General features: G+C 42.7%; 1 protein-coding gene across 1 annotated transcript; it reads right to left on the bottom strand.

The window, feature by feature from the left end:
- On the bottom strand, window positions 1-24,495 carry PSMD5 (proteasome 26S subunit, non-ATPase 5). Its single transcript, XM_018573936.1, has 10 exons — window positions 24,274-24,495; window positions 22,272-22,416; window positions 17,894-18,007; window positions 15,738-15,866; window positions 14,206-14,315; window positions 11,263-11,405; window positions 8,713-8,904; window positions 6,142-6,251; window positions 3,957-4,097; window positions 1-356 (listed from the first exon to the last, which is right to left on the bottom strand). The coding sequence occupies exons 1-10, from the start codon at window positions 24,444-24,446 to the stop codon at window positions 99-101; spliced, it is 1,515 nt and encodes a 504-aa protein (XP_018429438.1). The 5' UTR covers window positions 24,447-24,495; the 3' UTR covers window positions 1-98.
- Window positions 24,496-27,945: the final 3,450 nt, after the last annotated feature.

Genomic DNA, 27,945 nt, shown 5'->3' with positions numbered 1-27,945 from the left:
TTTTGGTCACTGGAACTGGATTAATCTTTGTAACACCAAACCAAAACTAAGTGGTTGGAAGAGGACTCACTGCTGCTTTCCTCCACAATAGGTGTTACCTATTCTGCTCCTTCAACGGCCACAGTAGAAATGGCTTTTACATAGTAGGCTCCTTCCCGCAGATAGGCACGCAGCCTCAAATAATGCTGATTTCCAAAGACTTCTGCTATTGTTTTAGACTTCACCAAAGCTTTTACAAGATCAAATTTGGCATCCTTTGAATCTTTGTCTGGATCCACAGTTCTGTCTACAATGTATTCTATAAATCCAGGGCTTTCAATCATTAGTTTCTGTGCCCAAGGCTGGTTGGCGATGGCCTATGTGAAATATAAAATATGGAGATAAGTTACAGAAAGATAGAAAAAAAATACACTGCTTGGTTTTCACAGTCACAGCTAGTTTTAGATTGAAGTGACATTAAGGGATAATCCCCCCCAAATGCTAGTGTAAGGACTTACCTTAACCACTTGCTGACCGGGGTGTTTAGACCCCCTTCCTGTCCAGGCCATTTTTCAGTATTCAGCGCTGCGGTACTTTGACCGACATTTATTTTGTCATGCAACGCTGTACTGAAATTAATTTTATACCATTTATTGGGGACAGATAGAGCTTTCTTTTGGTGGTATTTAATCACTACGGGTTGTTTTTTTTAAACTATATAATAGGGCTGTGCAAATTAACGATTCATTTCTCGATTAATCGTTTTGATCGATTACATTTTTTTTGATCGCTAATGAAAATACTCACCTCTCTGCCAGCTTCCGGGAGTCCCGTCGGAGATCCGGTGACGTCACGGACATCGAAGTTACCGGACTCCTCCCCCCCTTCCCCGAGTGGCTCTGTCGGCTAACGAAGGTAAGGGGGAGGAGTCCGGTGACGTTGATGTCCCCAAGTGGCTCCATCAGCTAACGAAGGAGAGGGGGGAGGAGTCCGGTGACGGCGATGTCCGTGACGTCACCGGACTCCTCCCCCTTACCTTCGTTAGCCGACAGAGCTAACGAAGGAGAGGGGGGAGGAGTCCGGTGATGTCGATGTCCGTGACGTCACCGGACTCCTCCCCTCTTCCCTTCGTTAACCGACGGAGCCACTTGGGCCGGTGAGTTTGCCCAAGAAACTTTCTGCATGAGCGCCAGCCAAGGCATTTGGCCTATACACATACAGCACAGCAATGAAGTAATAAAATGAACTAGGATCACACTAATCCAGCGCGTTATAATTCTGAGTTGCCCCACTCAAGCGGCGGCCATATTGAGTGGGGCACGTGAGATTAATAAGGTGCTGGATTAGTGTGATCCTAGTTCATTTTATTACTTCATTGCTGTGCTTATGTGTATAGGCCAATGTAGTTTGATCTGTATGTGCGTTATAATTAATCGAAATTAATCGATTAAAAAAAAATTCGATTGATCGAACACGAAAATTTTAATCAGTAACAGCCCTACTATATAATGAAAAAAGTACCGAAAATTTTGAAAAAACACCGGTTATCCCTACGTTATGTTATAAAACATTTATTACCCAATTTTTTTTGTTAAATATAAAAGACGGGGTCACGTCGGGTAAATAGACACCAAACATGTCAAGCTTTAAAATTGCGCGCACCTGCGAAATCGCAAAAAACTTCCATACTCAAAATTGACCACAGCCGACGCTTTAAAAGCTTTTATTGCTCATCAGTGTAGTGTTATCAGTGATTGATGGCCCTAGAATTATTGCTCTCATTCTGACATTGGCGGCGATATGTAACATGTGCGGCGCAATGGATGTAATCGTCGTTTTCGCACGTAGGCGGACTTGACGCATTTGTTTTGCCTGTGCATGTGGGGGCGGGGGACTTTAATTTTTATTGCTTTGATGTGCGACTTAATTTTTAAATTTTGTAACTTTAATTTTTTTTTTAAAACCTTTTTTTTTCACTGAACTTTATTGCTATCACATAGGGAGAAAACAAGCTCCCTATGTGATAACCAATTTGCAGTGACAGGTCCTCTTTATGGAGACATCAGGGGTCTTCAAGACCCCTATCACTTTGGGACCCCCAGAGAAGCTGATGAAGCAGAGACCTGCTTTACCAGCTTCTGTCCGGTTTCTGTACCGGAGAGTGACAGAGGAATGCAGGAAGTGATGTAATATACATCACTTCCTGCATTCCGAAGAGGAGATCAAACGGAGCTCGTGTACTGAGCTCCGTTTGATCTCCGGCCGCAGAGCTGCTGTGTCTAAAGACGCCCACCCGCTCTCAAGAAGCCGCTGTCCGGCCCTTTAATTACAACGGCCGGACAGCAGGTGGTTAAATAATGCCTCTTGATCCGATCATCTTTTTTTACATCAGTTTTCAGGAGTCCCTCCAGCGCTGGTGCCAGCCTCCAATCCAGCGCCGACTCCTCTCTTAACTGGCACTTCCTGTCCCATGGAGTCTGTGCGGGTGCATGATGCCTCCATTGACTCACCTTGTGTCTCTCCTCGACTCCCGGCCGAAGATCCGAACTGCGCTTGCATCCGCATCAAGATCCTTTGCAGCGGCCCGAGAATCTTCAGATCTTCTCAGACGGAAGCGTGTGGCGGAGACACAGATACGTTTTAACCCTTTTGAAAAGTTTTTTTATTTTGCATATATCTACTGCTTGCTAGCAGTAGATATATGCAGAAACACGCTAGGCTTTAATAACCTTTAAAAAAAATTTTCCTCAGCATGATAAACACTTAACAAAACATTAATGAACAGATTCACTTTAGAATACCCCCCAACCTATATTAAAGCTTAAACCCAGGTGCCTACTTACTTACCTCTTTGAGCGGATCCTCCAATGGTGTTGGGGTTCCCAGCCTTGGTGCAAAATGCTTGCCTTCGCAATAACTTTTATAGACTTAAATATTTATTTTAATAAAAGCTCTGTACATGCTGGTATATTTATCACAGAGCTGTAAACAGACAATAGCACATTATGCGGTTTAGCTCTCAGCAGGCTCTCCATTATTTAACTCGATGTTATCAGAGCTATCACTCAAGACACCTACAGTATATACAAAGATGACATACTGGCTAGACCAGAAAGTGAAATCTTAGAAATGTATACTGTAATGGGGCCATGCTTATATTTGGAAACCATATCTACATTATGACTCGGTTTTTCTTTCCTTTTTTTGTCCTTCTACCTGTTTGCTGCACAGAAAAGAAATGTGGCATGACGAAGAGCTGGGTATACAGGCCAACGTCTAGGGAGTCTTTAGATTCCATCATCCGAATATACATTTAAAAAAAAAACCCAATGGTGTTTTTTTTTAGTTTTTGATATAGCAGGGCAGAGAAAAAACAGCCGTCATGTTTTTGTCATCTGTGTGGCATTGGGTTAATTTCCCTTCACTTCCTTTCCTGTGGGCATAAGAGGAAGTAAGAAGAAATCATTCTAAGTTGAGGGAAACCTGCTCTTAGTTTTCATTAGAACAAGTGTCCCCACTGAAAGATTTTCCCTCTGTTCTTGTGCCAGCGACAACTCAAAACAATGGGGGAAACATATCAAAACCGGAGCAGATGCCCATGGTAACCAATCAGCTTCTCTTTTCAGTTTGTTCAGTTAAACTTTGAAAATAAAAGCCAGAAGCGGATTGGTTGCCATGCACAGCTTCTTCAGATTTTGTCTACATGACATATACAATGAGGGGAATTTATCAAAACTGGGGCATTTTAGTCCCAGTGACCGTGGTCACCAGCGGAACTAGTGAAAAGACAGCATTATAAACCTGACCTGAGGTTCTAACTCTTCCAAACGCTATCCAAAACTAAGAATTTTGTTTTTACATGTTAAATATTAAGGGCCATCCACAGCCTAAACACCTGGGGGTTGTGAATATTTTCTGTCAAACTTCTAGAATTTCCAAGCAAAGTTGTGTCGGTGAAAAACATTATGGGAACTCACAGTGAAAACCTTCAGTCCAGCACAGTGCAGTTCAGGGAAGGGTTGGGTGGCAATGCTGCGGAACAAATCCATTGGCTGATTAGACAGACACACAAACCAAGATTCTGACATGGCCAGAAGATCTTCAGTGTGGTGATCTTCCTGTGGGAGAAAGCGACAATCATCAAACTGCTATAGCAGACTGCTGTTAGATCAATGACTCTGCATAGAGCTTGGCTAACAGCTCCACAAAAACACAGAAAACTGTTCATTGGCTGGAAGAAATGTATGTGCACGGTGTGTCTTTATTCTTTATTTCATAGATCATCATAACAAATTCACATCTCAGTAAAATGAACCAGTCTGACCAGTTAGTGGCTGTCATTTCCCTCTCAGCATTCACCTTCTGCTCCTGCCTGCCTACAACTATGTATCTGCTGTCATTCTCTTCTTAACAACCCTAAACCAAAAATCATACACGGAGCAAGATTCAGTAAATGGTATAAAGTTAATCTAGACACTGATAGATGACCTAATCCTGCTGCAAGCAAAAGTGTTCTTTAATTGAGGACAACAGAAACTTAAAACAAGATCCAGCCCAGTGAAAATAGTGCTTGAGCATGCATCAGTTCAACAATTAGATAAAATACAATTTCTGAGTCTATCTTCTGATGTTTAGGACATGAAAATATTAACATTTTAATTTGTTTGTATCTTTTGATTAACGGTCACATTTTCAGAAGTAGAAACTGAATCTGCTCAATTTACAGTTGTGTTGAAGGGCGTTACTAATTGGTTGACTGCGTTCCAGACACAAAGTGGCAGTTCTGTCCAGATCGCGATCATTGACCTTCACTGTGTTATAACTGGTTGACAGTTGATTCATGGGCCTCCGAGGCCAGTGCATCCACTGCCAGCCATAACCCAGCGCAGGTCCCTCTCCGATTCAGTCATTAGTTGCTAGGACCGCTGATAGCAACCAATGACATCAGACAGGGCCGGTACAAGTAATGGGTGGCTGTAGAGCAACCCAGATGACTTATACTAGCCTGCTATTGTGCCCCACCCCCCCTACCATGGTTTTTAGGTCCCCCACTCATCTGGGGGGGCGGGACCACTGCCAACAGTTTCAGGATGGAGAGTGGGAGCAGACCAAGGAACGTCCATTCCCCACTCTTCTCTGTACTGAATGAAGCAGGGAGCACTGTGCTCTCAGCGTTTCCTGCTTCAGAACTATCAAAACCTGGCTGAAGTGCAGGGTAAACAGAAGATCAAGCACTATCCTGTGCTCGGTTGTCTGTATTGGAGAGCAGGAGAGACATCAGAGGTCTAAAAGAACCATGATGTCTCCATAAAGAGAACCTGTCACTTTTGAAATGCTGTCATATAGGGGATTGTTAGCCCCTTTGTGATAGCAAATGTTAATGAAAAAAAATAGAAAAAGGTGGCAAGTAAAAAAATAATAAAACATTTTTTTTTTTTTAAACCAACCCTGCCGCTCCCACTATCTGCGTGAATGTGCGTGTGTGCGTGTGTGCATGTATGCATTACAAAAATAATTATAAACCAAGATGTCTACACTATTTTAATCTGGTCTCCAACACCAATTTCAGCAGAAGATCAGTTATTGCCCCACATCTCCCTTCCAACCCACCCTGAAAGCATTTGTTTTCCCTTGACCTTGTGAAGCAAATAATATTCACCTATGTCCCCCATACAGATCCCCCTTATCCTCTATTTCTGGGAGCTGGGGACCGCTAATCCAGCGCTGCAATTATGCCCGACCGGTGCTCCGCAAGTTCCATACCATCCCCTCTGCTGACGTCAGTCCTCTTCACTCTCTTAGAAGGACCCTGCACACTAGAGAGCCAATAGGAAGTGTCTGCTTCATGCAGCAGTGATGTGGACACCCGAAAAAAGGACCCCCGGCAAATAAAGAGAATAGACTCGGTACAGGAGGATGAAGTGACCATATTTTTAAGTAAGTAAAATGGTCCAATTAAAAAAAATATACACTTATAGTACTGGAAAACAAAAACAATGCTATTATGCTGGCGTGTCTAGTCTTCCATATATTATTTAAAAAAAGGCCTTTTCTGTCTCAGTGATGTCATCATAAAGAAGATGCCTAGTCTTGAGTCTATATAGACCATAACAGACGAGGTGACTTTTACAGAACACATCTGGTAATAACAGAAGAACTCACTGGTAGGAACAGGAGGGAAGAGATAGAGTCTAAAGATCGCACTCTCAGCTCTGTGGGAGCGTTTCTTGCATGGTGCCCAATTCTCTTAAAAACGTTGTTAAACCTGGTGCCTAGAGGAGAGAAGAACAAAAGATCATTCAAAAGGAAAGAATGACATAAAATGTACAAGTACAGATGGGAAAAAAGGCAACAGAAGCTAAGGAATGATCAGACTTCTTTGGGCAGGGGAAAGGATTCCTTCATTGGTTATAAATTGATCTGCTTTATGAAAGTACATATTTGCACTATATGGCCAAAGGTTTGTTGTGGACACCTAGCCATCACAACTATATAGGCTTGTTGGGCATGCCATTCCAAAACCTTTGCCATTAATAAGGAGTTGCTGCACCCCCTTGTGACTATACTAGCCTCAACTCTTCTGGGAAGGAATTCTATCTGTGAAATTTTGTGCCCATTCAGCCAAAGGAGCATTTGTGAGGTCAGGTACTGATGTTGGATGGGGTGACCTGGCTTGCAATTGGCATTCCAATTCATCTTAAAAGGTGTTTAGTAGGGTTGAAGTCAGGTCCCTGAGCAGGCCACTCAAGTTTCTCCACACCAAACCATGTATTTCTGCACCTGGCTTTGTACACAGGGGTCAGAAATGGCCTTCCACAAACTGCTGCCACAAGGCTGGAATTACACAATTGTCTAAAATGTATTTGTATGCTGTAACAAAAACAGTACCCTGGCTTGAAAGACCCGAGCACAATATTTTGGAAGGGTGTTCAAGTTGTACAAAAAGCTGTGCTTAATAGATCCATATACACAAACACCCTTGGCATGTATCACTGGTAACAAAATTCCAGAAATTAACACATTTACAGACATTTCAGCCCTTTAGCAATGTATATTGTTCATACTTTTAATTTCATTTGGGGAAATAAAGGGCAACTGTAAATACACAGCTAAATACACAGCTGAAACAAATAGGCTTCATTCACACTATGAGTGAATGTGTTTTTGGATTCCTGAGGCAGGGACAGTGATCTATTCCAAACCACATGTACTCGTATCACATACAATTACATGCGGAGTATCGCTTATAGATGTAGCCGCTGTCACCTGATCATTAACTTGAGCAGGTGACAGCGGCCGCTTCTAAACTGAATATTTGGGATTCTTCAGCAGCAGGAATCCCAAAATGCACATTCAAACACACTGTGAATGAAGCCATAGGAACTGCTTTATTCACCAAAAGATTTGTAAAATCTATGCTGAGCTATATGGCACAGTATACAGCAGGTGAAAATACAGCTCAGTTAGACTATGTTCCCACTACAGTAGGCTCACATCTCTGATATTTTCAAAATGTCATACTCCTCTCCTGTCAAAATGAGTTCATTTAAAGGATAAAATATTCCTTTTCTACTTCTTCAGCCAGCAGACAAATTCTCTTGCATTGCAATCTGTAGCCCGTATATTCCAGAATTGTCGTCATCTGCTGCTACTATACCTGGCCAACTGCTTCTTCTCAAATGTATGCACAAAGCTGGAGGTCAAATATCTAGCAGTTATCTACATTTTCTTTAAAAATTAGATACATTTGTGGTTTTGGATGTTTACAAAAATAAAGTTCTACCCCTCTTTATGTTAATTTAACAAAAAGGAAAGAACTTTTGTACATTCCTGCAGTAATACAACACAACTTTCAAATATTATATACCTTCATAGAGAGCTGTTAACTATAAAAGTACAGATATATTGTAATAATGCTTAAGTAATCCAATGTATGCAAAGCAGCAATCAACGGCCAGGACCTCGATGTAAAGATGTTTATTCCCAGGAATGTTTTACAGCGAGGTCCTGTCTGTTGAGTGCGTTATTGCATACATTGGACTACTGGTGAGGGCCAGGGCGTGCCTTTGTCACACGCCACCTGGCTTTTTGAATGGGACCGATGTGTGGGATTAAGAATGTGAGTGGTGTCCTTTTCACAAACAATGTTTAAGCAATGTGCAAGAGAAGAAACAAAAAAATGGCAGGGCTTTGTATCAACAATTATTGAAATTTGTACCCAGCGGGAAAGATACATTCAAGTCTAAAGTCTACCGAGGATCTAGAGGTATAGCAGGGATCAGCGTTTCCTCTTACTTCAACTGGAATAATCTTATAGGTCCAGCAAAGGCACAACCTTCCACTCCTTTAAAAAGATTTTAACAAGTGCAAAAAAAGATCTAACTCAATACCTAAGGAATGTAGGGAATAAGTATCTGCAATACAGTCTGTTGGCAACAAGGGATTGTTTGGCTTAGTAGAGCATGGAGAAGATTCAATACTGTTCTCTGGGTGCTTTAATTCTACATCGTATGTTCAGCAATGGAGATTTACCATCAAATAATCATATCAAATAACAATCACTAAGTATAAATATTAAAGTGGCATCAAAAATCACTTTCATGTAGGCATTAAAAAGGCAGCAATGTGCGTACTTTCTGAAAATAAACTATTTTCCTTTAAATGAACAGAACAGTCTGATGTCGGTGTTCATGTCAGAGAACAATCTATGTAGTGACAGATAAGCTCACACACCAGTCTTCTGCAGAACTTGTTTCCCTTCCACGGTGGAGCCTAGAATTCCCAGTGTGTCCACAGCCACTCCGATCATTGATGTCTCATGACCCTCTACCATTTCAAAGACTTTCCGCAGGAATGCAGGGTAATGCTCACAGATCTGCTGCGGACTGTCCAGAACAGCCAGATTCCCAAAGAATTTCACCAGGCCTGGAGGAAATAATGCAGAACTGGTAGTAAATGGCAGAAAAACCTATTCTCCTACAACATCTGTTAAGACAAGAAAGGACTGGACCTAAGTGGAACACTGTATATTGAAAATATAAAATTGGTAATAAAAGATTAAAGAACATCAAACTTGTAGATAAAGGCGAATTTTAACTGGCAAAATACACATAATTCTCTTTAGCTGGTCTTCAGAGTCAAATAACCCTGCCAAGCTGTACCGATAAGAGGGAGACAGCAGCATTCACTTCCCATTTATCTCTCTACCTTCAGCCTGATTACTGAAATAATTATTAGAAATCCTCCAATAGGTTATGTCCTCCATGTGCAACCTGTCCCTACACTCCCTGTGTCTGAAACATTGTAAGATAACATTACAGTACAATTAATACGATGCTGATGGGTTCAGAGAGCTTGCAATGTCATCATGTAACTCATGATAATGATGGCTCTTGTGTGCTCCCCCTTTGCCCTTATACCCTCCACATAGCTCTTGCCCCCTGCTTTCCCTATTTATTTATTTTTCATCTCTCAGAGAGGAGGAGACGAGGAAAAGAGAGAGAGGAGGAGGAGGAGGAAGAGGAGGAGGGAGGAGGAAAAGAGAGAGAGAGGAGGGAGGAGGAGGAGGAAAAGAGAGAGAGAGAGAGAGAGAGAGAGAGAGAGAGAGAGAGAGAGAGAGAGAGAGAGAGAGAGAGAGAGAGAGAGAGAGAGAGAGAGAGAGAGAGAGAGAGAGAGAGAGAGAGAGAGAGAGAGAGAGAGAGAGAGAGAGAGAGAGAGAGAGAGAGAGAGAGAGAGAGAGAGAGAGAGAGAGAGAGAGAGAGAGAGAGAGAGAGAGAGAGAGAGAGAGAGAGAGAGAGAGAGAGAGAGAGAGAGAGAGAGAGAGAGAGAGAGAGAGAGAGAGAGAGAGAGAGAGAGAGAGAGAGAGAGAGAGAGAGAGAGAGAGAGAGAGAGAGAGAGAGAGAGAGAGAGAGAGAGAGAGAGAGAGAGAGAGAGAGAGAGAGAGAGAGAGAGAGAGAGAGAGAGAGAGAGAGGAGGAAAAGAGAGAGAGAGAGGAGGAGGAAAAGAGAGAGAGAGAGAGAGAGAGAGGGGAGGAGGAAAACAGAGAGAGAGAGGAGGACAAGAGAGAGAGAGGAGGGAGGAGGAAAAGAGAGAGAGAGGAGGAGGAGGAAAAGAGAGAGAGGAGGAGGAGGAAAAGAGAGAGGAGGAGGAGGAGGAAAAGAGAGAGGAGGAGGAGTAGTGTGTTGCGATATATCTTAGTGGACTTTTTGAGACACACATAGATTTGCAATAGAGACGGAGGTTTTGTTTGTTGATAGAAACTTGGTTCATACAATGGAAGTGGCCAACAATACAGGCCAAACTGGTTTTACACAATGGTGTAGCTTGTCCTGTATTGTTTCGTATCACAATGGGATGGTGATCGTAAATAGTCACGCCTAGCCTGGTCAAGACTCAAATCAAATCTTGACTACTGATGGCAATTTATGGTACAACGCTGCCACCTAGAGGTGGGAAACTGTATTGCATTTTCCTAAAGGTGAAAGGGGCGTAGCTTCCAAAGTTTTAGGCCAGTTTTCTTTCACAAAAAAGCCAGTAGAACTTCACCAGCACAGCACTTCACCAGACCAGGGCTTCACAGGAGGGGGACAGTACGAGGGTGCTTCACAAGACAAGAGGACTTGCTTGAAGACCAGGACATACAAAGGATACTGCAACGAGAAGCCATTCTTCCTAGGCCAAGTCCTGCTCATCACGGAATTTATTGGAGTCTGCAGCCTAAGCTAAGTACACTTTCAGTGTTTCCCCTCCTAGAAATCATACATGTACTAGAAGATAGTGTAGTGGGTGCATGTGAATGTTTGTAGCAGCCTGTCTTGTTTATGTATTTGTTTTTTCCTGTAACTAAGTTTGTACACGCAGCATTTTCACCAAGTAAAGTACTTTTAATGCTACTGGGTCAGTTTCCTTGAAGTTTACTGCAAGAACAGACAACAAATAGAAATTAAAGTTTTGCCAAGCTTACAGCTGGGCTCATCCTTGAGATAAGCTTGACGTCTCTGGGATTTGTAGTTCAGAGCATTACAAGCAGGAAAAGAGAGGAGGTGGAGGAGGAGAAAAAGAGAGGAGGAGGAGGAGGAGGAAAAGAGAGGAGGAGGAGGAAAAGAGAGGAGAAGGAGGAGGAGGAGGAAAAGAGAGGAGAAGGAGGAGGAAGAGAGGAGGAGGAGGAAAAGAGAGGAGGAGGAGGAAAAGAGGAAGGGGGGGGGGACATGACAGAGGATCTAACACTTGCCTGCTCCATTCAAAACTAAATGATTTGACTAGATACAGATAACAGATATTTACCTGGCAAATAAAGTCCAGAGAAAGAGTCAGAATCAGCTCCAAGGATCATGTTAGATATTCTGTCGATGAGTCCTTCCTGTGCCAAGTACTGGCGTCCATGAAGTGTGGCAGCTAGAGCCGTGACCATCTCGGTGCAGGCCACTCTGCAGAATGCACAGGAAAAAGATATTCTATACTGTCATAGAACATACTGACAGAACAGCACAGTTTCATAACAGAATAGTTAGATATGCCGAGAGTTTAAAGAGCACCAAGTATAAAGGCCGTGGCAACTGCAGGCGAAGCAGCTTGCGCTTAGACCAGTCCTTCCAGCCTCTCTCCTCCCACGCTGCAGCGATGGTATGTCCTTTGGCATCCTCACATCCTATACACAGTATATTGGACGTGATGACTCGAGGATCCTTAGAATGCTGCAGCAGAGGGGGACCGAGGCTGGAAGAAATTATCTAACAGCAAGCAGGCTCCGAGGATCGAGTGAGTATAACTTTTTATTTTAGCACCTAGGCAAAAAAAAGCAGTTAACCCTTGCAGTACAGGGGTAGCCCCACTGCAAGGATTAATAAAAGTTTTGATTGGAGTTTTTCTTTAACCATTTAGACTTGAAACCAGTGTTAATTTCGCCAACTAAAAATTGTTCAACATTTTTGTCAACAACACTTTTTTTTTCGTTTTGACTAAAAACAAGACTAAAACTAAATAAAAACGAAGTTATGATGACTAAAACTATAAACGAAAATATATTGACATTTTAGTCGACAAACTAAAACTCGAAATCCAATAAGAACTAATCTCTTTGGACTTCCAGTTCCATCCTGAATGGATGGCTAATAGGTAATAGACATGTGCGATTCGTTTCGTTCCGAATCGAAATTCGGACGAATTTTCGGAAATTCGGATGTATCCGAATTCCGAATTACAGACATAACAAATGCAAACGAATCCGCATTTCCATTTCCGAAATTCGGTAGCGGTAGTTCGAACGTTCGTTTCGTTTTCTGTTCTTATTCGTTTCGTTTGTTGGAGCAAAGTGACATTAGAGGAGAAAAATATTTTTTCCCCCTCACATGTCACTTTGCTGCAAACGAACGAAACGAATAAGAAACGAATAAGAACAGAAAACGAAACGAACGTTCGAACTACCGCTACCGAATTTCGTCCGAATCCGAATTGACTTTCACACCCGAATCCCGAAAAACGAAATAACACAAATCCGAATTTAAAACGAAACGAAACTAAACAAATTTTTTGGCAGTGCACATGTCTAATAGGTAAGATGTCCAATGGCATTACAGCCAATAGATTTAATTTTAATATATTAGAGTTGCACTTCTGATTGAAAGAATGAAGAATGTCAAATGCAAGTTGTTATAATCAATGCAAATCCAATGACTGGTCCTTTGATGAAAGTACTTCATTTGTTTCTTTACAAGACTTGGTTTAATGTAAATAAAGACATGTTATATATCACAACAGGTAAATCTGTGTCTGTATTGCACGTGTAAACATTTATAGCAGAAGTAATCTCCAGGAATGTATCATGAGATTGGAAATCCTAGAGACATTCTTCAATTACTCTTCAGCTAAACCCACTCGATTTGAGTAGACTAACTACTGTAGATTTAGTCAACTAAAACAATTCAGATGACTAAAATATGACAAACTAATTGGCATTTTAGTCAAAAGACTATGACCAAAACTAAATCGAGATTTGCCGTCAGAATTAACACTGCTTGAAACTGTAGTTTAATTTAAAGAAGAACACCACTAAAGTACTACTTAAAGAAAATCCACATAGAAGTCATTCACATCTGAAATCAATAAAAAGGGAAACTATAGTTTTGTACATATTTTCTTTATGCACTATAGTCAGGACCTAAAATTAATATTTGTTCAAATATAAAATACTTCATATGAACATTTTCAATCCGTATCTGTACTACTGAAAAAAGCCTGTTTACAGAGCTCAGTAGTTTCAGTGCCAATAACACACGTGAATCAGTCAAAACAGTGACTCCCTGCTCTGTTCACATGACTCTATACAAAGCTTCCAACAGACTCAAAGGGGTTGATTTACTAAAGGCAAATAGGGTGTTCAGTTTGCAAGGGAATTTGCAGTTTGCGGTGGAAGTTTCCCTTAGCTCAGGGAATGTGGTGAAACTTCACTATGTAAAGAAAACCCAATCATGTGCAGGGAAAATAAAAAAACAACTGCATTTTTACTTGAACATGATTGGGTGATGGAAGTCAGCAGAGCTTCCCCTCTTTCACTAAATTAAGGGTAAAACTTCCTCTGCCAAGTGCAAATGCCCTTGCAAACTGAACAGCCTATTTGTCCGTAGTAAATCAAACCCAAAGTGTGAGTTGTTATTTTTTTTTTTAAAGTGAACGGTGTCTGCTATGCTTTCTCTGAGGGAAACTCTGCTCTGGGAATCCTGAAAACGTATGAACTATTCTAGTGTCACCTAAGAACAAACACTAGCTGTGCGTCAGGTTCTGAATTTGTGCCCTAGCTGGTCTTTTATTGCAAAGAACAAGTAAAACGTTTTCACAAACTCAAAAACTGTAAAACCGGCACACGATCTTCCAAAGAAAATCAAATGTTTTTTCCGCATGCATCTGTAGAAAAAAAAACAACAACCGCTGACGCGTTTCTACCTTACTCAGTCTTAGCCATATCTTGTTGTGAACCAACACCAACCCCACTAAAATAACATGCCACATACGGCGGGGAAGAACACTTAGGAGCACCTGTATCTAACAAAATGTTTTCATCCCTCTAAAATTGAAGCACTGCTGGGATCTCTGAACACACTCCTGTTATTCCCATATGGAAGGCCTCAAGCCTGTGAATAAAGCTAGAAGGGAATGCCTATACCACGACAATCCTGAACACAGAACTACAGAAAAAAACAAAAGCATGGTTTTAGGTGTTTTAATTCTTACCTGGCCAGCACATCATCCCCAGTGAGCTCATCCAGCAACTGTGATAAGATTCCACTGTTTGCACAGAAGTTGAGAGACTCTGCTGACACAGATGAGATCTCCACCATCAACTGATACAAAGACAAGAAAATAAGTATATGAACTATGTTAAAACCAAGGACTCTCTTTCCTCTACCAACTCTTCTCTGTACTGTACTGCAACATCGCACCTACTACCTTCCTGGTCGCTGTGGAAGGGGTAGGTCACTATAATAATTTTAGCAGTTAAAGTAATTAAACTAAAAAATTCAAAAAAGGTCACAAGCACTCCAGCATGTGGAAAAGTCAATGTTTATTGACTTGACAAGCGTCACATCATCAGAGCGACGTTTCGGAACATCAAAGTCCCTTCCTCAGGTAAAACATAATGGTTATCTGTTTTGCTCTGATGTGACACTTGTGAAGTCAATAAACATTGACTTTTCTACATGCTGAAGTGCTTGTGACCTTTTTTGAATTTTTTTGATTTTTCTTTTGTGGAGGCATCCGCGGTCATTTCAGCACCCACCCTACAATTAGGGTTTTCTAACCGGTCAGGAGTGCGATGGGTGTGTATGTTTTTTGAAAAGTAATTAAACTGTCACAACCATAGGAATAGAAGGTAGCTGCAGTGTGCTTCAAAACAAAACCCAGGGTGCTCTATTACACAAATCTTGATTTTAAACAGGAATCTGGTGCTTAGCACTGCTTCTCTCATGAATGACTGCTATTTAATGAAACAGCCCATGATAGTGATGGGCCAATAGGGTGGTGTGCAGGGTTGTAGGGCCAAGAATTAAGATTTGTTGACTAGAGGGAGCACCAGAGGAAAAAGCTGAAGCAACCTGAAAAGTGCCTACTAATGGCTGACCACAAGTGCTTGCGACGGACTGCCTGATTCCCCCGACTGGGTACCTCCGTCAGAAATCAGCTTCCTCTCCGCTGGAACCTGAATTCCAGTGTCCTCAGCCCAAACCTGCCTAATTATTGGACGAAACCAATATATTAGGACAGAAGGCTAACCCCCTCAATCATCAGACAACACCAATGTTGAAGTGGAAACCAAGAACTGCTTTATTGAAGAAAGCACACAGAGTTTATACCTCACAGAATCAGATAGGAGTTCAGTGTGTTGAACAGTTCCCACCCCTAGACAGCCAGGTGCCGCATTGGAATTCCTTTAAGCACAGACACTCTTTGAACCTAATGGATGTCCTTAATCAGATAAGAGCTTGATCGTCATGAACAATGGTCACTCCAGACAGCCTGCGGCCTATAATGACACTTAAATGTCATGGCAAGGGAAACATGCAGCATTTTCACTCCACACATAAACCTAAGGTAATAGTTCCATGTAACCCCAAGAGGTCTGAGGGGGGTCTCCATAGTTCTAGGTCCACAGTCAGTAGGAAGGAGGCTAGCCCTCAGGCTGCTCCAGCAGCACCAGTGACGGTTCAGTCCGTCACAGTGCTCATTAAAACATAAGCATGTATATACTTACTACACGCTCTTACCTCATATACTCTATATCGTACCACATCACTGAAGGCCGATACAGCTTTTAGGCTGGCTAACAAGTTGCTTCCAAAGAGAACATCAAGGCCAACTGTAGTTCGGGCGATTTTAGAAAGGGATTTAATAGCCTAAAAAACAAACAAAATACAGATGATCAATCATTGAGCATTACAAGAGCATGACATTATTATATCAAGTACAGTAGAAAAAAATTTAAAACGTCTACAAAATTAGGGCTTGTTCACACCATTTTCTGGTCCAGATCTGGTGCAGACCTGCAGATGCAGTGCCATGCGTCCAGTGCGTTCCAGTTGCTTTTTGTTTTGTGGAGTGGGGCTGTCAGCTGTTAACTGCGGTGTGGTGCATTTGACGCGTTCCCCGACTGTAGAAAATGTGACATGCAGTATTTTTTCTGTCTGGACCGAAACGGACTGCGCGGGTGAGAACTGGAGACCATAAAACACATAGGGATACATTGTGATGCATTTTTAGTGCAGGAGCGTACTGTGTGGTCCGTACAGAATTCGGACGTTGTGTGAACAAGCCCTCAAACCACTTTACCCAATGTCTGTATCTCCTTCCATTATCAACAACTAATCTGAAGCAGTTGTTGAATGTCTTCTGCTATGACTCATGAACTGCCACTTGTGAGTTTGTCTATTAACCCGTTCATGACCAGCGACGTACATTGTACGTCGCTGGCATCGGGGCTGTTGAAACAGACTCTAGGCGGCTTCTGCTGCCGGGACTCTGTTTAAACTTTTAAAGCTGACGGTCGGCTTTACAGTAGAAGCGATTCTGGGGGCTCTGCTACCGCCAGTTTGCTTCTACGGGCCAGTGAAGGGCCCCGCCCGACACCCCCACGTTTCCCGAATTCCGTTGCCCCTCCTACGGGCCCGGCGGGAAGCCGGGCAGGAGATGGACGTCGATCCCCTCCCCATTCTATAGGACCAGGAGTGATGCAGATTGCATCACTTCCGGTCCCATAGCTGTCAGTGCTGGGCTCCTGAAGCCTAAAGGTGACACTGGGGGTCTTTTGGACCACCAGCATCACCTTAAAGAGTACCTGTCACCACCATCTGCTATCACATGGGGGGCTTGTAAGCCCCCCATGTGATAGCAATTAAAGTAAAAAAAATAAATAAATAAGCTTTTAACAGTAACATTAAAAAAAAAAATGTAAAAATAATTTTACAATTCCTTTTAAAGTCCCCCGCCACGGCGAGCATGCGCGTCTTCACGTAAACACGCGTCAGGTGTGCCTACATATGAAAATGATGAACGGGCTACACATGTTGGGTATCGCCGCGCACGCCAGAGAGCAAAAATTCTAGGGCCAGTATTTTTGGGTATCTCCAAACTGAGGACCTGGGGGGGCTTTTAAAGCGTCCACTATGGAGTTTTAAGGTACTGAATTTTGTGGCCGTTTCACGGACGCACACAATTTTTAACCTGGGCATGTTGGCTATCTATTTACCCGTTGTAACCTCATATTTTATATTTTATTAAACAAATAGGTATTTTATTGCGTTTTGGGGCATTTAAGTGCATTTGACACAAAATGTTGGGGTTTGATAAGGAGTTGCGCTAATATCGTGCAACATAAAAATTTGCAACTGCCACTATTTTATTCTATTGGGTCTTGGCTTTCAGAAAATATATAATGTTTGGGGGTTTTAAGTAATTTTCAGGCCTAAAATGTGGAATATAACATGGGTGCCAAAAAAATGAAGAAAAAAAGGCCTCAGTCATGAAGGGGTTAAAGTAATGTAACTCAAGGCTACAATATTTGAATGTACTACTGACAGACCAGCAAATGAGGATTGCTGTGGGTCATCATAACTTACTCATTATTATACAGGATTTATATAATGCCAACACAACCTATTTAAATATTTTTTAAGGTCAAAAAGTGTTTTTGCATCTTTAACACCTTCATGACTGCATGAGGATCAGTATACCTGCATAGTCACAGATATAAAAGCGTGTACACTCCAGAAATGTTGATTAAAGATCTCATGGAAGACATGGTGATCTATGAAGGTGCTGAATCCAATTCTGCTATACTCAGAGATTCTGCAGTGTGTAAGGAGGCAAGAAAGGACATGCATGCAAAGCTGAACTAAGGATTTTTCTTTCCTTTAGCAGCACTCACCTCTTTGGCCACAGCAATCTTGTCACCACCAATACACATGATGATTTGTTTCAGAAGCTCCAGATTGTTGAGGATCTCTGTTATAGCCTCTGAACACTCCACAATTCTCCCGGCCTGCAAGAAACAAAATGAGCGAAGACAGGTAAAAATAGGATTTCTGTACTCACCATAGAAACCTTTTCTCTGCATTCATTGACGGACACATCAAAGATCACAGATCTGGAACTACAGGGTTATAGTGCTACCTGCAGGAGTAGGATGCTAGGCAAAAAAAACACAAACAGCTCAGGGGTTGCACCCCCACCTGCTGACAATAGTCTCAGTTAGTTACAAGCAGCGAGGAGAAAAACATTCCCACATCCACAGGAGGGCAGGTGCTGTGTCCTTTAAAGAACACAGAGACTCTTCTCCTGGCTCGAAGAGCTGGAGAATGTGCACAGCGATCACTTCAGGGTCCATTGATTGGAGAAGAGATCAGCAGCTGGAACGTGGGAAAGCAGCAGCGGCAGCCATGATTGCTGTTTAGATACAAGTGATCTGGCGGCTATACAGCCATCCGATTGCTTGTATCTAAACAGCAATTGTCTGCTGTTTGAAACGATACCAAGAACACTGCTGCAGCAGCAGCCATGTTCTTGGTATAACTACTTCAGGACAATACTTTTTTTTTGACGGTGGGCAGTCCTGAAGTAGTTAATGTTCACAGCCGAAAACTTTACATTTCTGGAGCATACAAAAACGGGAGCAGATGTGCATGGCAACCAATCAGCTCCTCTTTCATTTTGAGACGCTAACTGAAAAAAATGAAGAGAGAAGCTGATTGGTTGCACAGCTGCTCCAGTTGTCTGCTCCAGTTTTGATAAATTCCCCTCCTTGTCCTTATGAAGAACCAAAACACTCTGCATATCTGAATGGAAAAGACAGACACAGGCGACCACAGATGACAAGCATCAAGGAACGCACAGCATATGAAATAAGAAGCAGTCATCTGAGCCACACAAACAATAAAATGTGGATCAACTCCAGCAGTCGCATGTTCTGTACTTAAAGATTTTCTCCACATAGCCAAATTCCCCTTGGGGTTGTTTTAAGACCGCAGTTTTCCTTTTTGTCCAAGGTGGTTTTGGCCTTTCATCTCAATGAGATATTGTTTTACCTTCACTTTGTCCAGCTCCTCTTCATTGTTTGATGTTGTGCGGGCTGTTATAGTTTATGTCAGCCACAGCCCTCTTTAGGCATTCGGATTCTTTGTTCAGCTTCTAGATCTGATATTTCTAAGTGGATGTCAGGATGTCATTCCACCTTAATGAGTTATGGCTCCTCCTTTTCCTGTTTCAGCTCATTTTACTAGGGCAGTTACTTCTTGGGCATTTAAGAATCACGCTTCTGTTACTCAAATTGCAAGGCTGCAACTTCTGGTCTTCTGCAACTTTTCTAAGTTTCAAAAAGTTGATGTTTCTGCCTCTTCTGATGCGAGTTTTGTCAGAAAAGTTCTTTGCGTGGCTGTTTGAGAATTTGAGCTGGTTCTTCTAGTTTTTATGGCGCCTGCCCCTCTGTTTTAGACTGCTTTTACACCTACCTACATTTCAGAATTATTCAGAGCTGTGTCCCTCAATGAACGATAGAGTCCATTGAAGGACAAAGCTCTCTCCACTCATTTCCTTTCATATTGCATGCTACAACTGGCAGTTGTGAGGTGGGAGGGGTTATGTCCATAAAGTGGCAGGCTTTTATTTATTTTTTCCTAGTGTCAATTTCTCCTGGAGGCAGCAGCATAATCCTATGTGACAGAATTTTTCATAGTTGTGTCCCTCATTTGACTTAGGGAAAAATTATTGTATGGTAAGCACAAAATCCCTTTTTTTTTGTTTTGGATAGAATGGGAAAGGATTAGAGCCCTTGTATTGTTTTCATTTCTATCCAAAGTTCTATTACAGAGATTTACCTTAACCCCTTGCTGACCGGGGTGTTTACACCCCCTTCCTGACCAGGCCATTTTTCAGTATTCAGCGCTGCAGTACTTTGGCTGACGCTTATTCCGTCATGCAACGCTGTACTGAAATGAATTTTATACAATTTTTAGGGGACACAGAGCTTTCTTTTGGTGGTATTTAATCACCACTGGGGTTTTTTTTTTTTAATATATAATAAAAAAGTACTGAATTTTTTTTTTTTTTTTAAATGGTTTTCCCTTTATTATTTTAGGAAACATTTATTTTTACCCAATTTTTTGCTAAAATATAAAAGGTCGGGGTCACGTCGGGTAAATAGACACCAAACATGTCAAGCCTTAAAATTGCGGGCGCCCGCAAAAATCGCAAAAAAAACACCATAGTCAAAATTGGTCAGAGGCGACACTTTAAAAGATTTTACCGCTCATCAGTTTAGTGTTATCAGTGATTGATGGCCCTAAAATTATTGCTCTCATTGCGACGTTCACAGCGATATGTAACGCGTGCGGCATAATTGGAGCAATCGTCATTTTTGCGTGTGGGCGCATCTAATGCATTTTTGCGCATCCATGTGGGGGTGGGGGACTTTAAAAAATGTTTGTGGGTTTTGTTTTGTGTGTGTACATTTTTATTTATTTTGTGAGCAATTTTTTTTTTTTTACACTTAACTTTATTGTTATCACATAGGGAGCTTCTTAGCACCCTATGTGATAACAAATTACAGTTACAGGTCCCCTTTATGGAGACATCAGGGGTCTCTAAGACCCCTAATGTCACCTAGGGACCCCCAGAGAAGCTGATGAAACAGAGATCTGCTTTCATCAGCTTCTCTCCGGTTTCTGTACCGGAGAGTGACAGAGGAATGCGGAAGTGATGTAATATACATCACTTCCTGCATTCAGGGACCGGGAGGAGAGCGGAGGGAGATCGGGTCCTGAACAACGATTGTGTCACACATCTTACATATCACTGCGAACATCGGAGTGCGAGTAATAATTTTAGGGCCATCAATCACTATTAACACTAAATTGATGATCTGCAAGGGATTTGAAAGCGTCGCCTATGGGCCTATTTTGGGTATGTTTGGGTATGGTAGTTTCTTGCGATTTCCCAGGTGCACGCAATTGTAAGACTTGACATGTGTTATCTATTTACCCGATGTGGCCAAAGAAATGTAGCACAATACATTTTGGCCTAAATGTATAAAGAAAGATTATTTATTTACAATGTTTCATAAGATAACGTAGGAAACACAGGTTTTTTTTTCTTCAAAATTTGCGGTATTCTTTTTCCTTCTATAGTAAAAAACAAACAAACATCCAAGTGGTGATTAAATACCGTGTTTCCCCGAAAATAAGACAGTGTCTTATTTTTTTTTTTTGCACGAAAAAAGACACTAGGTCTTATTTTCGGGGGATGTCTTACCTGGCTGGGGGAGGACCGGACGAGGTCCCGGAAGGCGGCGTGCTGTTGCCGGTGTCGGCGGATGATATTCCGCTTCCATCGTGCGTGCGGGCAGGAGCTGCGGCCGTCGGGCGTGTAGGCGGGAGCTGCGTCTGGGGTGTGGGCGGGCGTGAGCTGCGGCGGGGCTTTAGATTCCAAATCAGTTTATGTGCAGCTACCCCGAAAGTAAGACCTAGGGGATTTCTGTAATATAAGACCTACCACCGAACTAGGTCTTATTTTCGGGGTAGGTCTTATATTACAGAAATCCCCGAAGACAGAGCTAGGTCTTACTTTCGGGGTAGGTCTTACTTTCGGGGAAACACGGTACCACCAAAAGAAAGCTACGTGTCCCCAAAAAATTATGAAATTAATTTTGGTATGCCGTAGCATGACTGAATAAATGTCAAAGTACTTGAGCGCTGAATACGGAAAATTATAATGGACAGTAAGGGAATTTACCACCCCGGTCTTAAAGTGGTTAAACATGACAGGCTCAGGCGGGCTTAGACAGCCTGAGCCTGGGGAAGAAGAGGCTGCAGGGACTGTTCTAACAGCGGGAGAGAGGATCAGGTGAATCTATCTTTTATTTTAGACCCCAGACCAAAATGAGCAGTTAACACTTGCAATGCAGGACTAGACCCACTGCGAAGGTTAATTTGCCTGGAATTTTTCTGTAAAGAACTGCAGTTTAGAAAAATTAACCCTTCTTAACCCTACAGAGAACTTCTTGTTCTCTGTAGGGGCTTAAATAATAAAAAAAGAAATACTCAATCCTCGCTCGGTCCCCACGGCTCCCAGCGGTCTAAGTCCCGCTGACATTGTCATGTCTAATACAGCCCATTCCCCTGTATTAGACGCGAGGACCCCAAAGGACATACCACAGCCAACATACTCAGAAAGACGGTAAATTCTCAGGGACACCTTAACCAATTATAATTGCATTGCAGACCATCACTACAGATCCTTTAAAAGACTTGTACCTGTGATATTGCCAGCAACTTCACTGAATCATCTGGATGATAAAGTCCTCTCTGCAGGTCCTCTTTATAGTTTTGGGCAATGTAAATTGGTTCCAAGGCCTGAAGGAATCGCTCCAAAATTGCAACACACAGATCCACTTGTTCTCTGTAAATGCAAAATATAAATTAGAGGGGCTTACATAGATTCCTGCATGGAATTAGTGAGTCCCTGTCACTGCACACTTGGCAAAGAAGTAGATCTCATACAAACCACAAATTCATTTTTCCTCCTTTAAAGTATATGTCCAGCTAATACCTTTTTTTTCCATTTTGAATAGAGTGGGAAGTGTCAGCACCCCTGCCAAGTTTTTACTGCTATCCATGGGCTGAGGGAGCATTATCATTACTTCCTGTTTTGCTGTAAACCTCTTGACGGGAAGTGTTTTTCTTTAAAAAAGTAGATGAATAGAACCCTTGCCATTTTCATTTTTCTGTATTACAGATTTTCCCTCACTTGCAGGCAAGTGAAAAAGTTGTCAGCAGGACATAAATGTCTCTAAATTTGGCACGGATAACAGCAAGAGCCTGAGAAGAGTTCAATTCCTTCCCCACTCTACCTAAAACTATTGTAAAAAGTGTTTTGTCTTGACATACACTTTAAAATATAGATCCTTGTCTGATATGCAAATTAGCCAATCACCCAAACCAAACAGAATGACATAATTTATGAGCCTACAGTGCTGTAACAAAATCGGAGTCATACCCTCTATTTTACTAAGCTCGCTCACTTCAGTTTGATTTGAGATTTCTGCTCCTAGCGGGTAGAGCACTGATACCCAGGTATTGGGTGTCAACGGCATCTCCATTAATTAAACAGTCGGTAATGGCAATCAATGGCTTCATGCACATGGAAGAACTTGCGTCCAGAGTTTAAGATGCTTATCCTGGATTCATGGAAACCTGGAACTTATTTCCTCAATTCTTTGCAACCACAATCGCTCTTGGTCTAAACCTACTTACTGATATAGCTAGATCTTGTGGGATCTCCCCAGACTGAGTGGATGGAGCCGGTCCCCTCAACTGCCTTTCATTTGATCTTTTTCTCTTTATTCTTACTGTGCTTCTTTCTCCATTCTTTAATTTGTTTTGCCTTGGATGTGGCAAAAGGACATCTTAGGATATTCACTAACTGTATTTTACCAACTGGGCAATCAGTCCACATTTGTGACCCTTACTACTCATTACATTTATTGTTCAATATTAATGTGATCTTAAATATTTTGTTACTGCTGAAAACTGACACTACATCATGCTGCTAGCACACATTTATCAAGACTTTTCTGTTTAATTTTCTCTTGTTATGCATGTCTTTCTTAATATGAAAACTTAAAAGATATTTTTTTTTAAAAGGGGGATTAAGGTCAATGGGAAAGGTTTTAGGTCTGTGCTCCACTCAATGACAATGAAAGCTTTGACATACTGAATAGGATTAGCTACACATAGCTCATAATTTTGTTTAAACTTTCACATGTATATAGATGTTAAAGGCCAGGGAACTCCAGTTAAAAAAGGGCACTTTTTATGCAATGGCATCATAGTCATGTTAGGAGGCCTGTTTAAATGTTAACAGTGCTTAGCAGGGTTCTTCTTTAATGGAGGTGTGCAGCTCTTCATAGTGATCATATATTTAAAAAAAATAGGATTAGGGCATGAAGTAAACAAAAGACCTCTTACTGGTTGGATATAAAGAAGTAATATTACATATGGTGATGGAGGGCAGTATAGGTCACCCATAATGGCAGACCAGTGATTGAGTATTTAGGGGGTATACAAGTCTTTAATGGTGGGATATGGGGGGCGGGGTAAAAGTCATCAGTCATGGATCTTCAGTATTGGAGTATATGTCACCTGTCATGGCTCAGTGGTGGGGTATAAGTGGGACTATATAGCACCCGTCATGAATCCCAAGTGCTGGGGTATACATGCTGTCTTTCATGGCTTCGTGGCAGAAGACGGCCATCACCTGTTCTGACTGGCCATGAGACGGAACACGGCATCCAGGCGGATGGCAGGGAGCCGCTCTGTCAGGGTGCTGAGCGGCAGGGTAAGGGCGGCGGTCTTCAGGCTCCTCAGCCCCTCTATGGGGTCCTCCAGATTAGACAGTGAGCTCAACAACTGCTCTATGGAGGCCGCCATCTTCCTCCTCCCAAGCGCTACGTCGCGCCGCGAAGTTACGTCACGCCGCACCCCGAGGACTTCTGGGAGATGCTGGAGTATTCCCGCCTTTTTCTCCACCCCCTCATCGAACGTTCCAAACTCCCGAGAGTGACATCAGCGAGAGCTGGGGGTGGGGGTAAATATCACTTCTGGCGGACATTATAACAGTTGGGCTGGAGAAGAGTATATGCTCACATTGTTATACATGATTTGAACAGCGTCAACAAGGTAGATAGTGTAGTTACAAAGCAATTAAAAACACGAGGGGTAGGAGAGTCCACTAGAGCTTACAATCTAAAAAAATAGAATCCAAACAGTATGATCAGTGTGTAGGAGGATATCTGACAATGGGACACAATTCCCATACCTGGGAACTTTCCGAAATAGACCTAACAATGCTGGGATTTTGGGTCCAGTTGCTGGGTCTTACCAAAATTCTTACACCTCTGGAATTTCATTAATTGTTTTTCCAGGCAGGAGAAGGCGGACGAATACAAAGGGAGCAAGGGGTTCTTGCAGATTAGCAGCGTGGTGCCGTCTTGGACCTCTCTGCTTTCCTCAGTGTTCTATTGAAATGACCCACTCATCGAAATCTCCAAGTTACTTCCAGTGACTGAGATGGCATTTGTGCGCAAGTGCACATCCTTTCTGCAAAACAGATTGGAGGAGCTCTGTACAGCTGCAGTGCACATGCGCACATAGAATTTTCCCAATACTTGTCGGGTAGAGATGGGAAGTTTGAATCTTTGAAATTAATTGGTTCATTCAAATGAACCGATTCATGAATCGATTTTTTGGTTCACTTGCTGAGTCTGCTGACAAGCAGTTGAGCCGAAGCTCAGAAGTTATATGAACCTTATTAAAAGACCCTAATCAGAAGACTGATTCAGAGAAGGGTGGCAGCTCCTGGGGAACGTTCCTGTGATCAGTGCTCTGGCTCAGAGCTGTCACAGTGTTTTGTCAGCAATATTGTCAGATCAGTCGCTGTCGTCAATTCTACTGACGTGTGATCAGCTATGTTAATGAAAAGCAGTTTACTGCGTTCTTATGGACTGATGTCACACCTAACATTGGTAGCCATCAGATTTGTCCGTAGTCTTTACAGCGCATAAGTAGGAATAACGATCAGATTTTACCATAGTGGTTGCAGCACTATAGAAAAATCTAATGGCTACCAATGTTGGCTGTGACGTCAGCTCATCAGTGCTCATGTGCATTAAGTCGTCTTTCATTAACACAGCTGATCGGGTGTCCCCAGAAGTGACGAGAACCTGTCAACTCCAAACGCTATCACATAGGGCAGTGGTTCTCAACCTGTGGGTCGGGACCCCCTCGGGGGTCGAATGACGATTTGCCAGGGGTCACCTAGTCAGAAAAAAAAACACCATAGCTAGATTCCTATTGGCTATTTCACTTTGCAAAAGCCAATAGCAAACTAGCTATTGCAACCGCCCTCTGATGCTGCCAATCAGCAGAGGAGGACCTGAAGTTCTCCACCAGGTCCCCTTCTAGTGATTGACAGCAGCAGAGGGCGGGTGCAATATGTATGTATTCAAGCAAAAAAATATGTAAAACACACCTCTAGCTATGCATTCCATTTTCCCGGTCCGCAGCTGCAGAGATCGGGAAATGTCTCAGTACCTGTGATTGGCACTGCGCGCTGTCAGCTTCCTGGCGGGCTCGGCACGTGGAGCTGCGAACACGCCCGAGCCCATCCCTATCAGTGACAGTACTGTGGAGTATGTACCTCATACGTTATATAGCCACACACTTTAAATCCAATTCTTCTAGTTCCAGCTGCAGAGCCCGGTCCCGTCTTTGCCTATAGCAGTGGTTCTCAACCTGTGGGTCGCTGTGCAAGGTGAGAGTCCTCCTCAGCTCTCTCCTACCGCAGCAGTGTCAGTTCTCCTGCCACGCCTCCAGATGTCGCTGCAGCAGCCGCGTCATCCCTAAATTTTACCTTTGGGGGTCACCAAAACTTGGCAAATGTTACCAAGGGGTCCCGGTTGGGGACAGGTTGAGAACCACTGACATAGGGGCTTGTTAGCCCCTGTGTGATAGTAATAAAGTTAAGTAAAAAATTTAAACCACCATGTTGCCCCTAGCATCTGTATGTGAATAAACATGTTTAGAGCATGTATGTAAAAGATGACTGCATCACACGTGTTAGGTGTCATTGCAAACATTGGAGTGAGAGTGTTAAACCATTGCTGTAACCTGACCATTGATTCAGTCTACTGTTCTACTAGAAACTCCTAGGATTGTGCAGGTCAGTAACTGATCTGGAGACTCATGATTCTTTTGACTCAGTAAGATCATACGATTCTTTAACTCAGTGTACTATTGAGCGTTTGGTTCTCAGTTCTGATTGGTTGCAGGGAGGGGCTGAGGCTGACACTAGTGAACAGGCACTTTCTCCATCATGCATCATCCACAAAGCTCTAAAGCAGTGGTTCTCAACCTGTGTAACCTCAGGACCCACATTTGTCCTTGGTCATTAAGTTGCGACCTGCACTGCACTGGAATGCACAGCATTTGGGTGCAAGCGATCAAACTGCGGGTGGGAGGTTCATTTGGGGTGTCATTCAAATGAATGGCAACGCAATGCACCTTCCACACCAGAACACGCATTGCGTGGTATAGTGCATTAATCGCATGGGACTGAGTGATTAACACACTGTACTAGTGTGAATGAACCCTCAAAAACACTGACAGACACACACAACCAAAGACACAATCTCACACACTCACAGACATTCTCACACATACACACTTTTTAAGACCCACCTCTCCCTACCATATGGGAGAACTGGAATGGATCCTCAGCCTGGAGTCCAGTGTGGGCTGTGGTGCTGTGACTGAGCTCTATCCATATGTGCATTGCTTGTACAGCTCCCTTACATGCCCTGTAGAGGCACCAGGAGCCAGAATGTGACGTCAGTGCAATCCAGGCACCTTCACAGGGCACATGTGGGAGCTGTAAGCAAATGCATGTATGGATGGAGCTCCCTTATGACCATACTTCCATCCCACCCCACCTTAAGCTGACACGCAGGCCATATTTTGAATAGCTGCAGGGCACAAAAACTAGCGGGAGGCTGAGGAGTCTCTCAACTAGAAGGAAGGCATGTCACGACCCACTGAACATGGGGTCGCGACCCACCTTTGGTCACGACCCACCAGTTGAGAACCAAGGCTCTAAAGAATTCTGAGGACGCGCAAGAACACGCGGGGAAAAAATGTGGAACTCATGTCGCCAAATTTGCATTATATACTGTACTACTTTTCCACAAATGCCCTCAAACATTCGGGAAAACACGGCACTGTGACATGGGGCCTTAAAGCGTGCATGCCTTTCCAGTCACCACACTGTGGATCCTTCCTGCAATGGTCCTGTGTCTCTATGTGGTGAGGTATTTCAACTACCATTTCTGAGGTCAGGCCAGGTTTGTCTGGGGATTCCTTTTTATGTTGGAAT

This window comes from Nanorana parkeri, unplaced genomic scaffold (assembly GCF_000935625.1).
Source record: "Nanorana parkeri isolate BGI_ZX_2015 unplaced genomic scaffold, ASM93562v1 scaffold2627, whole genome shotgun sequence".
Classification (NCBI taxonomy): Eukaryota; Metazoa; Chordata; class Amphibia; order Anura; family Dicroglossidae; genus Nanorana; species Nanorana parkeri.
The sequence above is the reverse complement of the archived record's forward strand: the minus strand, read 5'-3'. Positions and strand labels throughout refer to the sequence as shown.